Source organism: Labrus mixtus, chromosome 2 (assembly GCF_963584025.1).
Source record: "Labrus mixtus chromosome 2, fLabMix1.1, whole genome shotgun sequence".
Taxonomy (NCBI): domain Eukaryota; kingdom Metazoa; phylum Chordata; class Actinopteri; order Labriformes; family Labridae; genus Labrus; species Labrus mixtus.
Genome location: NC_083613.1, coordinates 19,934,825 through 19,952,624, shown reverse-complemented (window position 1 = coordinate 19,952,624; position 17,800 = coordinate 19,934,825). Strand labels below are relative to the sequence as shown.

The window sequence follows — 17,800 nt, the reverse complement described above, 5'->3', positions numbered from 1 at the left end:
TGATTGTTTAAGTTTGCACCATGGATACTATAAAATGTTTGCCGATATAAAATCAAAACAGTTGCATATTCATTTATCATACTAGAAAGATATTATAAGTCCAGGGCCTCATCTAACGGGCTATTGTGTGCTCAGTAAGCACTCCACTGACTATTTCAGACCTAACATGATGATAAGTGGAGAAAGACGAGAGGGGGAATGAGTGGATGAGGAGAGGATGGATGAATTGACCATGAGGACTATGGGTTTGTTGTCTCTGTTCCACTTCCAGAATTTTTGTTTATTTGCTTGTGTGTGTGTGTGTGTGTGTGTGTGTGTGTTTATGTTTGCTTACCACCCTAAACTGCACAATTTGCCTCTATATACAAAGCATACAAAACATCTATTTTTCAAAGCAATGACTGATTTGAATATTCCCTATGCACCAACTGAAGCTAACAATGGCAGCTGACCTCCATCAATACCAATATAATAAGAAATAATTCGAAAAGGCTGTTTGGAGTTATATACTGACACAGAATGCCAACTAAACATGTGGATTTTTGTGTTGGTGGGAATTTGTGTGTCCTAAATATGAAGACATGCAGGTCACTTTATTATGCCTATTGGCTAATACACTTATCTTATACAACCCCACTTCAAGAAAACAAAGTAATTCTTTAATGTCTTGTAAATAGAAAAAAGACCAAAGTTGAATGTTGGTAACAATCCTTTACAACAGATAGGCCTGCCCTATAAGGGAAAGCTTGTAGGGTCTTAAGCCCCCAAAAAGATTATTTTTATTTCACTTAGTGACGTTTCAGATGTTGACCCTTCACCTTTGCTGATGCTGTTTGATTGGTGGGTTTGAAAATTGTTGTGTGCAAGGCCTGGTTGTGTTGTGTCGGTACAGCAATGATCCCACACTGCTTTTTCAAGCACAGAGAAGCCAACCATGGAGAATAATGAGAATGATGAAGAAGATAATAATAATAATAGCTTTATTTATATAGCACCTTTAAAAACTAATGTTTACAAAGTGCTGTGACAGACAAAGCAAATACAGCAAAACGACAACAGAACAGAGATCAACAGAGGGGCCAGACAGAGAGGGCAAAATTGTAAAAATGCAAATAACAGGAATAATATAGATTCAACAGGCAGGTATGGAGAGGCAGTTCAATACAATGAAGGAAAATTAGTTTAAAATCAACCAGGAGAGAACAAAATTAAAATTGAGGGAGAGTCACAGGCTGTAAACACAGAATGAAGATAAAAAGAAGGGATAAACAGGAGATTGGTTAAATGAATAAAGCAACAGAGAGCTGAAGAGTAAAACGATAAAAGGAGTAGGAATTTAAAAAGACTAAGAGCAGTAAAATGAATACAGAGAGGGATACATTTAAAGAAGAGAAAGATAAAAAGGTTAAAAGCAATACAATTAATAAGATAATAATAGCCTAATTATTATAGATAATAATAATAATTAAGATGTCTGAACGAGCTGCATTAAAACCGTAAGTTTAAGTTTGGTACTTAAAGCAAACAACCTTTGTTGTGTGCTGGGACTATGTGCAAAGTTATGTTAAGCTGAAGGGGAAGCTGCTGGCAGGAGTCTATCACCGTTTATTGTAATGTGTGAGATGAATCTGTTTATCAAATGTTCCAGCTCAAGACAGTGATACAGACTTCTTGTTCACAGCTGAAGGTTTTTGTTAATCCGAAGAAGTTTTTTTTTGTGGTGATGATGCTTTTGATTCATGTCTGTTCATTGTTCTGTGTAAACGTAAAGATTTCCCTCGATCATGACTAGTGAATAATAATAAAAATAGTAAAATAGGAGGCATATCGGAGATGGCGTTATAGCCTAAAGCTGTTGACACAAACTTTTACTTTTTCAGCTGTTTAGTAGCCTACACTTAAAAAATCTGTTTGTCACAATGACGTGGTTGTTTTGCATTTGACCAAGCCTACTTGACGATATTTGTAGTAGCCTAAACTTATTACAATTGTAAAAGCAGACATTTCACTTTTTGGATTTGTTGTTGTTGTTGTTGTTGTTGTATCTCTTGAATACAAGCCTAGTCTTCAATGAAAATGTCAGTTGGAGGTGACAGACTATATTGACATTGAGGTGCAGTGAATTAAAAATCCAAGGAAAGACAAATAAAATCACAAAATATTTTATTGACACAATGTAGGCTAAATTAGCCTACATAAAACGTGAAGCTTGAACATGAATCCTTTAGGCTATAATAGCCTACATCAGGCATTAATCACCTATACTTATAATTTCATATAGGCCTATTAAAGGACCTTCCTTCCAAATCTCCATCAGTGATGACCAGCAAAACGTGGAGATCAGCAGTCCAGATGCAGAGTTCATTTTCATCACATAAAATGTTCTATGACAGGACACAGCTGTGGTTCTTCTTCAGTGGAGGTCTCCTCTTCACTGCCGCTTTGGGCTCCGTGTCTCTGCGCCTCCTCACCGCTGGGCTCAGTCGGTGTGGCACCTGCATCTGTTGCAACAACGAGCTAAACACTCCCACCGCGTTTCCACCTGTGCGCGCGGACGCCTCCACGAAGGCCGCATCCCACTCACCCTCCACTGTGGCCATGACGTTGGCCGTCCGGAGGACACGACCCTCCGTCTCGGTCAGGTCCGACTTGCAGCCAACCACAGTGATGGGCGCCTTCTTGCCGACCCGCAGCTCCAGAATCTCGTGACGGAGCCGCTTCACCTCGTCGAGGGACCCGGGGTCGTCCACGGCGTACACGAGGGCGAACGCGTCACTGTGCCGGATGCATAGCTCGCGCATGGCCGGGAACGAGTAGCTCCCGGCTGTGTCCAGGATCTCCAGACGCATCTTCCCAGACCCGGACATGTCACACTCCAGCACGTGAAGCTCCTCCACTGTGCGCGTGTACTTGTGCTCGAAGCGATCGTGGAGGAAGCGGCGGATGAGCGCGCTCTTGCCGACTCCAGCTGCCCCGAGGAACACCAGCCGGACCGTGTTTGGACGCCCTGATGGAGACATGCTTATGTGATCTGTTGAGCTGGCGGGTGTCCAGTCCAAGAGTATTCGACTACTGTTAACTGAATCCTGCTTCCACCGATGATGCTCAGATCTCACCTTTAAGCATTTATATGCACTTATAGGCTGACCACCGCTGTTCTCAGCCAATCAGATCCCCTCCTTCTGTTAGTCACTCCCTCCTGCACCAGGTGAGGAAGGATTCACAACAATACAACACATCACTCTGACATTTGGCAGCATGGAAACATCAATGAATTCTGTTTTACTGTATGTCAACAATCAGAGGCACTCCCACTGGACACAAAGGCACATGTTCGTGTTTACAGCAAATGAGTCACTTCAACCACATACAGCCTTCTTAGAGGCTTGGACAAGTAAACATGACTACATGTCTCCACCCATTCGTTTATCAATGCACTGAAATGAGATAGAGCAGCATTACTTGAGGTCATTCATGGTCACTAACCTGTTACAATAAATACAGCCTGTCCCTGTAGAGGATAACAGATTATTTATAAGTACAAGTAGTTAAAATTCAAAATTATGAAACAATTATCCACAGAAAAACTTCAGCCTTAAAATGTCAGTTCTCATCAGATAATAAAATTAAATAATTGCATCATTTATAACTGATTAAATATTGTAAACAGCTTGTTAATGATTGGTCTAACAATAGTGCAACTCTAACTACTGCATTTATATTGAGGTAGTTCATCTATGAGATGCATACATTAATAAGCAAGGTAACATTTGAGTTATATTCAATTTTTCTTTTGCAAAAGTAAAATGGCCAATAAAGCCAATACAGACAACAAAAACAGTCATATGATACAAACATGTCTTAACAATATCATGGGTTTTAATCAATTGTAGTAATGTGGAATCCAAGTAAAACACATTTTCTGTTGTAAAAGCACTTATTGTAAATACATTTTTGGCTCATTTCTAATGGGTATAGTTTTGAGCCATAAACTATGGTGTATTTTCTTTTAGTTCCATCCACGTTGTTTCTACAGCTCAAGCATGAACATAATGAAAGTGGGTGGCAGCCGACACCCACTTTCATTATTATGCGTGCCCCATGTAAAGAGGCTGTAGTCCTCGAAGCGGACGGCTCTAGTTCAAGTCAGACCTTTGGCTTCTTTTGCTGCATGCCACCCCCAACTTTCCCTCTCTCCTGTTTCAGACACTGTCCTGTGTCCTTTCTGAATAAATGCATAAAAACATTTGCACACGTCTGCAGAGTTTAATGCATAAACAGGAATTTAAAAAATACTGTAACTCTGAAACATAAAGAAATATTGGTCAATTATCCTATAGAGAATTTAGGATGTGGCACATTTTCTCTGAACCTTAAGGCGTCATTGTGTGTCACTGGTTCAAACTCACTTTAAAGCTCACGTGATATGCCATACATTATGTCTTGTGACCATACTTTTAATTTTGGCTCATTTCCCTGATTGGTTTAGCTCTTGGTCCATTATCTCCATGTGGTTTTTGTTGTGATGTGAACTTATTGGCTCAGGTCTTGTAGGCTTAAAGAGCCGGTCATTCATGCATGCAGATACAGACACGTGAGTGATGTTTACCCCGACTGTGAGTCATGGAAGGTTTATCTTCACTGATCTTCCACAAAGATTTTAATACACGTACACGCATATCGAACACTGGATGCATGTCTGCACAATTCCTCTTATTGAAAACACTGGAAACACATTAAAGTATTGTCTGTTATAAAATATTTCTACAGCCTGATTGCCACCATAAACATTTTGTGGGAAGTACTCATTGGTGGTGTAAAGACAAACAGATGGGTAGAAAGAGAAGGGTTATGAAATACAAGTTGGAATTGTTTAACAGCATTAAAACAGAACTTCCAAGTTTGTTTCTCCAGTCGGTCATGTTGCTGTGATCTGTCGTTATCTTGTTATGGTCAGTCAATTGTTCCAAGATACAGAACAAAAAATGTCTTGTGTCACACTGTTTGGCTGGATGTGGCTAGCCTATCAGTATGCAAAGAGACACTGCGATAATATACCTGTGTGTGAGTGGGTGTGTTTGGGTGGAATTAGTTTGTTCTACCTCTTATCTCTACCCTTAAGAAGGCCAGTTGTTCCTGTTTAATATGAGTAAATAAGACCAGTCCAGAACAACAGTATATAAAACTGGAAAACTAACTAAAAGCTTATCTTAGCAAATGATTTCAACTGCATGTTTATTAAATATCTTATTTATTTTTGGGAATTTACTTTTTGAATTTTGCAAGGCAGCCGTTTGTCATGCATCCTTTTCTCTACTGGTTTCCTAAAAACAAATGTGATGATTTGTAAAACATTGACATTTCAAGTGGATATATAATTTTCCAAAAACAATGACCTTTTCAGTATCAACTTTTGATCATGTTGTGTTTTTATTTACATTTTACAGAGTCTTGAGTTTTTTTGGGGGTGAACAGGGTTAAAAAAAAAAAAAAGCCATGTAGGCTATAGGAAACAAGGGTAAAAGAGTGGGGCACCCAAACACAGTGTGAAAACCTTTATGTGTCACCTATGTGTGATTAGTAGATGCCGTGTTTTTAAACTATCGGCACTTGTATGCCTGCACTATTTTGGTTTCTGTCTTTACTCAACAGTTTGAGAAATGTTTGCAGAGAATTGCTCTCATTAATGGCACGGTTGGTAATTTTCTGAAAACTAGCAATATTTTGAAAGCAGCATTGCCTCAATGCTCCGTTTTCACCGTCTACACCCAACCCCTCCCCTCTGTGCTCCCTCAAAAACACGCCCCTCACTTACATTCACGAGTGCCGTTGCTCCAGAAGCCGACTTCAGCTCATCACTTGCATTGTGCAGGAACTATGTCGTCTTGTGTCTCATTTAGCACTAAGTAGACTTTAAACTGTAACATTATACATGAAAAAAAAGTGATTATTTTACTACCCACAATGGCCAACGACAAACTCACAGTATAAACGCTGTCATCGGTGATGCGCTTTGAGTGTGGGCTAGTGCACACAAGAGGTAGAGAACCAGTAGGGAGACAGGGAGGCATGATTGGTTCATCAGATTGGTACCTCGTGGCAAACATGGGTTGAAGTTTTTACAGGCTTACATCTGCTATGACAGGTTTCCTTAGTTCCTTTTTTAGTGCACATGAATGATTTATTTCTGTCAGAAGAACCTAAGGACAGTTTCAACCAAAATCTTAAAAAGTGTATTTGGATAAAATTACCAACCCTGCCTTAAAGGTACATAACTTAGCTGAAGTTTGGCGAAATATTTCTGTTGATGAAGTTTGGCTCACAGTCAACGTTCAAGTTCCTCCCAAATGTCTGAGGTGAAGGTTGAGATAAGGGCTCTGTGCATGTCTTCCAAACCAAACAGAAGCAATATTTAATCTATAGAACTGGATTTGTTGTGTTGAAAAAGAAGAGGGCTTTTAATTTACAAAATTGCAATCCATCAAAACAATCTGGTATCCACACACTTCTGACCATACAGTGAATTAAGTGCTGTGAAACACCACTAGATGGCAGCAGCGGGCTGCCAGAGCCCAATGTCAATACAGATTCATGTTTCAACGGGTGAAGTATCCCTTTAACACAAGAGAAACACAAAAACAGCCCACATAACCAATGAAACTGCACATTTAGAAAATGATCCAGCCCAACTTGTTCATCATTTTTTATTAAGAGCTGTCTGATTGAAAAGTTATCACACAGATTGAACCACTTTTATTCTGAGGAAATTCATTCACTAAGAATGATGGGAGAATTGGCCTTAATGATGATCACTGAATCTTCATCATGATTGATTAAATGTCCCGATAGGGTGGGAATGGGATCTGACAATGTTGATCAATCAGTCATTTAAAACATATGCCTAACTGGCAGTTCTAAATCTTTGGTTTATGATTAGAAAACAGCTTCCCCATTAGTCTGATTTGTATTTTATGTTTAGTGCTCATCATCATTAACAACAGCAACATCGTGCTGCATCAAAGCTGATTTGTCCAGCAATACAGGCAATATACTTTTAAAGAAAAAGTTTACTAAAGCAATGAATAAAGCCCGGAATACACGGTGCTATTTCAGGCTGATTTAAACACAATTTTTTGAGTCGTACGACTAATTTTGTAGCGAACCAGATTTCAGCCCAATTGCAACTTGTCAGTCGTGCAGTGTGAGGCACGACAGTGTGTGGGTTTTTATTTGTAAAGAGCTACCGACACCTACATTGTTGCAAACATACATTTGAAGGATTTTCACATATTGTTAGCCTCATAGTATAATTGCCTAAGTCATATTTTAAGGTTTTCAGAAAAGAAGGAAAAACACATTCCAAGTAATGTGACTGGAATCCACACATCTGCAGTTCATAATTCCTGTGATTGAGTGAAAGTAGATTTACTGTATAGAAAGTTGAAGAAATATGAACTAGCTTACCAGATGAATCAAAGAGATGAGCTAATGCTTCACTTGTGGTCAGCTGAGCCCTGTTTTTCAAGGGGGCCGCTATCTTTGTATGTAGGCTCAAAAATGCCTAAGTCAAAGAGATGACTTAGGCAGATAGTGATTTTGGAGTGTAAAAAGTATTCTGATAGGCTGAGGACTTAGCCAATAATGCACAGTGAATCATCAGTGTCAGGAGAGTTACGCAGATATCGCAATTTGGCCAAAATATGACTTAGGCAATTATGCTATGAGGCTAATGATATTATTTTATTTTTCTGTGATTAGACTGCGCATCACTGAGACGAGTTTGAACAAGAAGTTCCTCTGTCCGTTGTAGCTCAGAGACTTGTAACCTTGACTGACTCAGGACTTTCCTCTCTAATGCAGAAATTCTGGGTTGAGTAAAAATCTCTGTTCCAAATATCCTGCTCAGCAATCCCTTTCTTTCAACACATTTTCTTTCTCAGTTATTGATTTTGCTCTTTCTTTGCCTGCTTACTTTTTTTACTCCCTCCTTTCACTAGGCAACATTTTTCGCTTCTTCTGGCACTAAAGGTCACATATTTTACAAAATACACTTCACTATTGTTTTCTAACACTGACACGTGTCCCTTGCCCGTCTACAAATCCCCCAATTATGAGAAAAGTCAATCCTCTCCATCTTTTACCAGCTCCACTTTTCAGAAAATGTGGGCTCAAACTGGCTGTTTGGAGATTTTCCCTTTGTGACATCACAAAGGGCATTAACCCCTCCCCCAGGTGGGTGATACTCCCTCAGCTAGATGTTTGTTCTGCCCTCTCAATCCGCCTTTTCACTGTAAACAATTTGGCATGGTGCAAGAAAGCCCGAGGCACATCCCCTTCCTGGAAGGCGGGGTTGAACACAGCTCAATTGCATTTAAAGCTATGGACACAAGAAACTTCACAGACATGTTTTGGGGAGCTCTGAGACTTTTTTTTAAACTTGTTGAAAAGGAGTATAATGTGACCTTTAAGTTTTGACATCAAAGCCCTGCAATTAATTTAGTCAGTGTCATGTCTGCACTTATCATGAGCTTTTTATTGAGAGTCATTTTCCAGTCACTAAGCGTCTGAATGCCTGAGAAACTGCATCTGTAGATGTTAAATTTTATGATTACGGTTTAATAAAATCAGTCATCCGTGTGTCTGTTGCATCTTTGAACATTCATGCTTCTCCAGCCCTTACCCGTTACCATGGCAACAAGCTGAAATCCTATTGTGCAGAATGAAGAAGGTGTTTTGGCTTGTTCCTGTCTCTGTCTTTTTAAATAAAGATGGTACATTTATCACAGATAACAATGGTGGTGTGTGTGTGCTTTTTATAAAAAGAAGGAGAGCTGAGTTTCCTCTGCAGAGGGACAGAGAAAGTGGAGCAGGTTACCTATCTCCACCCTCGTCTTCCTTCCTTTTGTACAATTTTGGCTCGGAGAAATCCCAAGGGAACATGATGCAGCACTTTTATTCCTTCTCCCACACACACACACACACCAGTGTTTGCAAAGAGTCATGACAAAGATTTTCTTATCAGAACAAGATGGTGTCTGTGTTTGATAAACCCTTTAAAGCTATGAAGCCACCACCAAAGATGAGGAAAATGACACCCAATACCATATGTAAGCTCTTTGGCATTCAATTTATCCATCAAGTCACCGTTTTCTGGGCTGTTACAAACACAAAGAGAAAAAGATTATAAGAGTTTGCAACGATCTGATACCGATATCCATATTAGGGAGAGAATAAGAATCTGTTACAGATAAACCGGTTGATATATTTCTGAGATCACGTGTTCAATTTTGACACTCTGGAGTGATGATACTTGTTGCAATCCATAAAGCACACTGCTAGTGAAAGAGAACTGCTAGTGTAATACAATGATACTCAAATGAAATGCTATTTGACTGGTGAATAAATCTAGTAATATTGGCGCATATCTATGATAAAATTAGCCGACACTGATAGTCACTTGATATGCTATTATCGGCTGGTCGATTAATCGGTCGGACTCTATTCTCATGTATATGCAACTCAGGAGTCATGAAGTAGAGAAGGGCGGGTCAAATTGGCAGAGATGCAATAATCACACAATTTAGGCTTGACTGGATATTTTGTCCCATCCTTAATTTGCAGTCACACAGCAACTCTGAAACACTGTACTTTAATGCTAGTGTCAGCATGCTAATATGCATGGTGAGTCAGGCCTCTGGATGAACAAACTAAGAAAAAAAATCCATGAGAATGTCCACTGTTTGGAGGGAAAACTTTATTGCGGTTTGTTATCAATGGTAGGACCTTTCAAAAAAGAAGAAGACTGAACACTTTATGGAAGGCACAGACACAGTAACAGCCGGAGAAATGACTGACTCTCTCCAAATGTTTACACATCTAGCAGCACCCAAACTAAGGCAGACATTTTACACTCCAAAAATGTGCTTTTCGTCGCTAGCAGTTGGACATTACATCATTGTGCAGATTCTAAGTCACAGTGCGAATTTTGTATACGCCTGCGTATTTGTATATTCATATGCATTTGAGTATGTAGTACATACAAGCAGCCCTGCCCCCTTCACTCCTTTGATCAAAAAGGATCATTTTAACAAAGAGAGTTCCTTTAACTTGACACCTTCTTTCATTTATTTCCTCTTAAAGTATTATTGAAAAACTTAATGGAATATACATTTCCTTTGAATTCTAACTATTGTGTGTAGATGCCTCAGTCTAAATACAGATGTTTCTGCCTGCACATCTCAGAAAGGGAAAGGAAACAAGGTGCAGTTCGAGGTATACAGGCAAAGCACAATAGATCTGCCAATCACATCCCTTTTTTTGCAGTCTCACACAATCATGCACTTAAAGTGTCCATAATTGTGTGTTTTTGCGTTTTGTAACAGAAAGCTTTATTTACAGCAGAAACAACACCCTATTATCTGATGTATCTAATAATGTGTTATAGTCTGAAAGCAAAATATGAATGCAGCACAATAGAGTCAGCAATTAGCAGGAGAAAGTTAGATATCGTATGTTGTGAGTTATATCATTCCACATATAGATAGGCACAACCAATAACAATAATCATCCTGATATATATATCAGGTACAGTTTGTGTAAATTTGACTGGAAGTGAAACTTTTAAATGTGGAGCCACACTTTGATTCGTTCATCAAGCAACAACATACATACACATTTCCAGTAAGAAGAGATCATTGAGAAAATAAAAAACACCTGTAGTGCTTTGGTGCCATGACTTCCAGTTAATCAGCGTCAATATCCACCACACATCCATCCAGACAAGTTCACAATTACACACACGCACATATGCAAATAAAAACAGCTACCTAAAGTATCTATGAATAGTTTGAAGCATTGTGTCGGACAGTTGAGAAGTCTGACTGTGCTTTTTTTAATATTCCCAGAGGGTGGCGTTGTCCAGGGAGTCGGCGCTCGCCTTTAGCCCTCCAGCGTGGTCTCCTTTAAGGTACTTCCCCCCCAGAGCACGTATGGCCATCTTGTTGAGGTCACAGAACTCAAACAGGAACTGGACGGGTGTGGAGCTGCCGCACACCACTGCCGTGTCGTCTCCAACACACCAGTACTTCCCCATGGAGTCTGGACAAACAGCACACACTTAACACACTCACTCTCTCTCTCTCTCTCTCTGTCTGTCTGTCTGTCTGTCTGTCTGTCTGTCTGTCTCTGTCTCTCTCCCTATGCAAAATATGCAAAAGACTTTACAGTTTCTGTAAATATTACACACATACAAAGGTAAGAGGTCATACTGGCTCGTTGGTCAGGTAAATGTGCTGGTTGAAATGATAACAGTTTCAGATTTCTGAAATATGTTTATCCATCTAGTATCTTTTCCTCCTATCCATGTAGTGATAATATATTTATTACGCATGTTTCAGTTTACTTTTATTTTTTTCTACTGCAATGTAGAGTTTAACAGGCCTTTGGTGAGCACTATTCTTAAGGCTAAGAACAAAGACAGGAGAAAACTATAGCCCTATTTGAAGAAGATAATGTAAACCTGAAACCAATATTTAAATATGATTGGATACCTATTTGTTTTCCAATACCAATACCTAGACTTCAGTAATGGCCTATCCCAAGTAGCCTTCTGCTACACATGCTATACAAATATATACCTATTATTATAACTTTCATATATAATGTAATTATAACTGTGTATTAGCAAGAATGTATGAAGATTACTATGATTGTTCTTTGGCTCAGCACACAAGGAATCTGAAACCATTATCAAGCAGGGCACCTTGAAACAAGTTAAGCTAATATTAGCATTATCTCTGCTGATGGGCATTTTAGATGCAACATATCCAGCACCAGCAGAAAGTTGCCTTTCTAGCTGCTTACTGTAGAGGGCTTTCTGCTAAAGAATGTACTATTTCGTACTGGAGTTGGTGGAGACCAAAAAAAAGCTTAAAGTTGACTGAGTGCTTGCCACGTGGCCAGAAACGTAACTATAAATAAATACGATACCTACTTCATAGTTTCTTTAAGACTTTTTTTTAATTGATTCTGCTGCCACAAAGTGGAAAATAAATATATTTATGTAGTAACACTGCGTGAGCTTTGAACCTTTCTACTTTGAAGACCAGCAAGTGCTCAAAAAAGACTATCTGGCATACTGTCTTGTTCTCTACGGAATAATACATCAAACTTAACCAGCTATATTGGGCTGCCGTCATGTAAACTCTGTGACTTGTAGTGAATAACTAAAACATGCATGAACACCACAGAACTGTTAAGTCATATTTTTCACATTATTGCCTACCTTTAAGGGAATAAGCTCCATTGTGGAACTCCAGCTGGAATACATCATAAGATGCACGGTTGGAGTCCAGGGTTGCTATTCCGGCCTTACGAGTCCCGATGAAACCATGCTCTCCACGAAGGACGATGAGGGGACGGTTGATCAGCTTCATCAGGAACTGTTCAGCCTCCCCTGAAGAGAAAGGTTATGTTTAGACGCTCGATTTTCAAACCTTGTGACCAGGCACACTTGGGGCCCTACTTTGATGGCGTGAAGCGAGCTCTCAAAAGTGCATGGCGCAAAGTGATTTGGACGTGTCGGACTGCATTTTGCTCGTTGCAAGGTGCACATTACGGGCACTAAGTGAGGTGCGGGGCGAAAAAGTTGGATTAAGTCTCTTGAGTATACTGTACATAGATGTGTTATGAGTGTAACATAAATCAAACCAATCACTCAATCAGTGTTCATACTCATTTCCATTAAGAGCGAGGTGCCAGCCATTGTTAATTACATGGCAGATTTCAGTTTTTATTCTAAGATGTACCAAACTTCGGCCAGCTCATTTGACTTTTTTCCTTAAATTGTGCCCCTGAAAACGCAGGACACTGTTTGAAATATTTTGATGGCTGATTGAAGTTATGTTTTGCTTTAATATTCCCACAACATCAGAAATTATGAAAATACTGTAAATGTTTATACTGTTTATACTGTTATGTAAATACTGTAATTGACATGTTAATTGACCCATCTGTCACATAACTGCATTTTACTTATCATATTACTTCAGCATCTTTTGCACTATTCACCACTGCACTGTTTCATGTTTAGTCATGTAAATATTAGTCTTTTCTTATTATGTTTATTGTTGGTATTTAATGTTGTACCTGTACATATGAGAGCACAGTTCACCGAAGTTAAATTCCTTGTGTTAGTAAGCATACCTGGCCAATAAATCTGATTCTGATTCTGAAAAGACACGGTGAACATTTATGCACAAAAGGCTTCTGCGTAAACCCTTGGCATACGTAATCTTGCACAAGTTCTGCAAATCATGGATTGTGTCAAACAGGTCTGGGCCTTTGTTCCCAGCATCTTGAAGAGAGAGGAAGATTTAAGATATCCTTTGTGAGAAGAAATACAGAAAAATCCAGATTCATCTCTAATATCACTTTACAAGGACAGTTGTACAATACACTCAAAACATACGCATGAAAACATCTTTTTAACTTGTTATTACGGAGCAGAATGTTTCACTCCTGCTCCTTATTCATGAGTTCAGTCATGTTCAGAAGAAACTGAAACATCACTGACCTGTGTTGTCAACAGTAGCAGCTAGCTGCCCGTTCTTCTTAGCGACCACATATTTGCCATTAGCTGCACGTACACACACACGACCATCACGCCATTCCAGCTCAAAGAAACTATTGCCAGACCTGTGACACACATCAAAAATCTCAATGAGCAGGCCGTTAAGGATGGATCTGTTTAAACGTAAGTTTAAATTGTGTTATACAGTATTCTATTGGATGCAGCATTTGTGTGAGTGTGTCTGTGTGGTTACTTGTTGGAGGCTGTGCACTGCAGTCCACTGTTGGCTGTCAGAGTCCAGTATTTTCCAGCAGCTGTCCTGAAGGCACACTTCCTGTCCTCACGGCTCATCTCCAACTGGAAGACTTCCTGGTCCCCTTCCTCGTCCTGATTGGCTGACAGGTCCATGCCTGGAAAAGTGGGGCAGTCAGCCGTCAGTTTTCATTTGTCTCTGTATGTTTCTGTCCTTGTCTGAAACTGCTCTACCCTCTAATTCATCAAGTTTCCCAGATAGACTCTTAAAGGGGCAGGACTCTCAGTGTTACAACACCAGTTTGCAGGATGATCCAAGTCCAGAAAGGAACTACATACAGTAAAAGGGAAGGGTGTGATGGCTAAAATGACAAAAAAAAAGATCAAGCGAGTTTCAGTTATCAGTCAAAATACTCTGCTCGTTGCTCTATTTTCTCCATCAACTCCGGAGGGAACGGCTGGCTCTTTGCTATCCTATTCTCTGGATAGTTGCTGAGTTATTGTTCCATTAAGTGCTAGACAAAAAGCATACAGTCTGATCATCAGATACTTGTCCTTAAACGACCAATATGTATGATATTTACTGAATTAAAATGACCTTACTATATCATTGAGGGAAAACAGCTCTCTCCAATGTTTTGAATTTGGACTGCAGTACCAATTTTAAACGCTACGTCTCCGAGATACATACTGCTCTTTTTATATAGTTGCCTTGGGGTGGTGGTTTAGCCCAGTTGGTAGAGCAGGCGCCAGTAAAAGATAAAGTCCTTGTTGCTGGTTCAACTCCTGACTTGCAACCATTTGATGCATGCCATCCCTACCCTTTGATGCATGCCATCCCTACCCTATCCTCCCCAAATTTCCTCTTTCCTATCAAAACACCAATAACCAATCTTAAATAAAAACTGTTGCCTGATGAACCCACTGGTGAATATGGTGCAAATGAACCAAATAATAAAAATTTGCAGGTCTTAAAACCAAAACAATGAGCTGGAATATGCTTAAGCACTTTGAAACTGAGGGGAACTGCAGAACCTGATGCTGAGTTAGCCTATGCCACACCTTTTTCATTACAAGTTGGCATTTGACCCACTGTTGACACAAAAATTGCTAATATGCTTTAATGCTAATAAAAAAAAAAGTGAAATTCTACCATCTTGACCTAAATTGCAGTTTAAATTGCAGTTATGTGACAAAGATCTTTCTCTTCATTTGGAGGCTGACACAAAAAACCTAATTTTTTTTACCACTACGCTGCACACCCACACTGATCCTGCTGCAACAGTAAGAGTTATTGGCTACAGATTCAGCAGAAAAGAAGGGCTGGGCCTTTGATAATAATGCGTTGAATGAATGTCCAGCACTGTCTCTTAATCCTTCACTGGCTATAACCTCAATGAACGACCAGGTCACGAGTCACTGCCCTACACTGACCTCATACCTACAAATTATCCTCCTCCTTTCACAATCCATCACCACAGACACACACACACACACACACACACACACACACACACACACAGCCATTTCCTCCCGCATTAAAGCATATCGACTGCATGGTTAAATGATCAGTCCCATGTGCACGGCAGCAAAAGATCCACATTCAGCAGGACTTTCTTGAGTCACATCTCCCTCTTTGTAAAGCATTTTTTTTTTCCTGCCTCTCCTCTTTTTCCCAGCCTCTTTTGTCCCCTTAACTCTCCTCTCCTTAGTTTTCTGTCTATTCTGAGACAGAGAATGACAGCTGACTGTAGGCTGGAGCTGACCCTGAACCAGCAGCCACAATGCAGGGGTAGAATTACTGCAGAAAAATGTTAAGCAAGGCAGAGTGTGGCCAAAGGGAGGGGAGGGAGAGAAATGGATGTGGGGGGGGGGAGTGAGAGCATGGTAATGAAAAACACATGGTGTTAGTAAAATGAAGTAACGGGAAACTCCAACTCTGTTCTGGATATCATGCAACAGCTGCATGCTGTGTGTGCCCAGTTAAGCAGTGACATGAAGATAAAATGTGATTTTTTTTTCTCTCTCACACTTTTTTTTTGGCTCGGAGTGTCTGTGAAGCCTCACCTTGCCGCGTGGACACGTTTCTCTCGTTGCCTGCAGTCAGCACGACCTGCGCGTGGCTGCGCTCCAGGCCAAACAGTTCATCCTTCCCCACTCGCGTGCTCTTCCCAGACTTCATAGTACCGGTTGGGCCCGCAGGCGCCAGGTAGCGGCCGTTGCAGTCGCGGAATGCCACTTTTCCAGAGCGGAACTCCAGCATGTAGCCGGTGTCCTTGTCTGTTTTAGTGGACAGGCTGCCGTCATTGCGGAGGAAGCGGTTATCGCAGGTCTCGAGGTGGTAGCGCTCGTCTCTGTAGACCAGAGTTACGAGCGAGTCGACTCCCCATGGCACGTCCCGGTTTATTGACACCTCCTGCCCTTGCACGCTCAGGTGGGCGAAGCGCTTTCGCGCGAAGCTGTACAGATTCACCTGGGGGTGCACGGCGAGGTGCACGCTCCACTTTTCTGCAGGTGAGGCGGTTTGCGCAAAGCACGTGATCCGGTCCTCGCTGCCGCCGAGGAACCGGCCGTGGGGTTCGGACTGCAGGGACCACCGCCCGTCCTCGTGCGCGGTTATTACGAAGCGGCAGTCCTTACCGCGCGTCTCACTGTCTGCGGTAACGTTCCCGTCTTTGTCTGTGGCGAGGTAGCGGCCCAGGTGGGTCAGCAGGAAAACCGCGCTGCCGTCCTCCCCGGTCTGCTCCAGGGTCCATGTCTGCTTCTTCTTCAGGCTGCTGGCAGAGGCGTTGATTTTGAAGCCGAAAGTCTCCGCAGTGAGATACTTGCCCGCGCTGTTGATGAGCCCCAGAGGGATCCGCAGCAAGTCCCCGTCTGCGCCGTTTGCGGACATAATGCTGTGTGTGTGTCAAGAAGAGGAAAGAAAAGGAGATGATGAAGGTGTTTACAGGGAAGGACAGACTGACAGAGCGATGGATTGACTGAGTGTGGGGGTGTCTGAGGGAGGGACGGAGAGAGAGAGAGAGAGAGAGAGAGAGAGAGAGAGAGAGAGAGAGAGAGATGCTCTGACTGATGATAATGATGAATGTCCCCTACTGTATATTCAGGCCGCCTCTCTTTGGAGTTGCAGGACTGTGAGTTTTGTTTTATAACAGCAGAACACGCCCCTCATGCATGCAGAGGAGCTGCAGGGAGAATTTGGCAAAGCACCTCACCCTTGTTCACACACGCACGCACACACACACACACACACACACACACACACACAGAAATGTACATTGTAGTATAGTCTATAACCTACAGTGTCATCCAAACTGTTATTAATAACTCATACCCCTCTCATGCAATTTTGTCCTACTTTCCATCCCTCTAATTGAGATCTGTTCTGCCACAATTCCACATGGCTAGAGCCATTCATCAAGTGACAGAACACTGTTTGTTTGCAGGGCTGTGTGTGTAAGCGGTCTACTGGGCTGGATATGATGAAATTGAGCTTCAGTTCAACAGAACACAACAATCTATACATGGCCAAAAGATGTTGCTTCACTGTTATTTCTATGTTCTTCCTAGTCTGGAGTAATTGATAGATATACATCACATGTGTTTTTGTGAGATTGAGAAAGGCCACTTTCTTTCCCTTACATGTAGAGTTGTGGCAATACTGATACAAGTACCTGTATCAGCCTCCGGTATACTCCCTGAAATGCAGTATTTGGGCATCACCATCAATGCATTGATCACGCATACTGGAAACTTTAAGCCTCCTAAAGTTATGAAAATAACAAAGAACTACAGTTTTGCTAATTGAGAGCTATATAAAATGCAGGCATCAGTGGTTTACTGCCAAAATTCACTTCGGCTATATTGGAGAGATTCCCTGTATCTCCTAAACTAAGCTCTAGGTATTGGAATTAGTATTTGACAAGAAAAGTATATATATTTGTATATCTGTGTGCATGATTTGCAAAAAGCCAAGTC

General features: G+C 41.0%; 2 protein-coding genes across 2 annotated transcripts; both read right to left on the bottom strand.

Annotated features, from left to right (window-relative positions):
* Positions 1-2,188: 2,188 nt before the first annotated feature.
* rasd3 (RASD family member 3) lies at positions 2,189-3,135 on the bottom strand. The gene has a single exon (XM_061054951.1). The coding sequence runs from the start codon at positions 3,018-3,020 to the stop codon at positions 2,385-2,387; it is 636 nt and encodes a 211-aa protein (XP_060910934.1). The 5' UTR covers positions 3,021-3,135; the 3' UTR covers positions 2,189-2,384.
* A 6,599-nt stretch (positions 3,136-9,734) lies between these two features.
* On the bottom strand, positions 9,735-16,902 carry LOC132987929 (fascin-like). The gene is made up of 5 exons (XM_061054940.1): positions 15,890-16,902; positions 13,824-13,980; positions 13,574-13,695; positions 12,284-12,454; positions 9,735-11,097 (listed from the first exon to the last, which is right to left on the bottom strand). Exons 1-5 carry the CDS (start codon positions 16,713-16,715, stop codon positions 10,892-10,894), a joined length of 1,482 nt encoding a protein of 493 aa, XP_060910923.1. The 5' UTR covers positions 16,716-16,902; the 3' UTR covers positions 9,735-10,891.
* Positions 16,903-17,800: the final 898 nt, after the last annotated feature.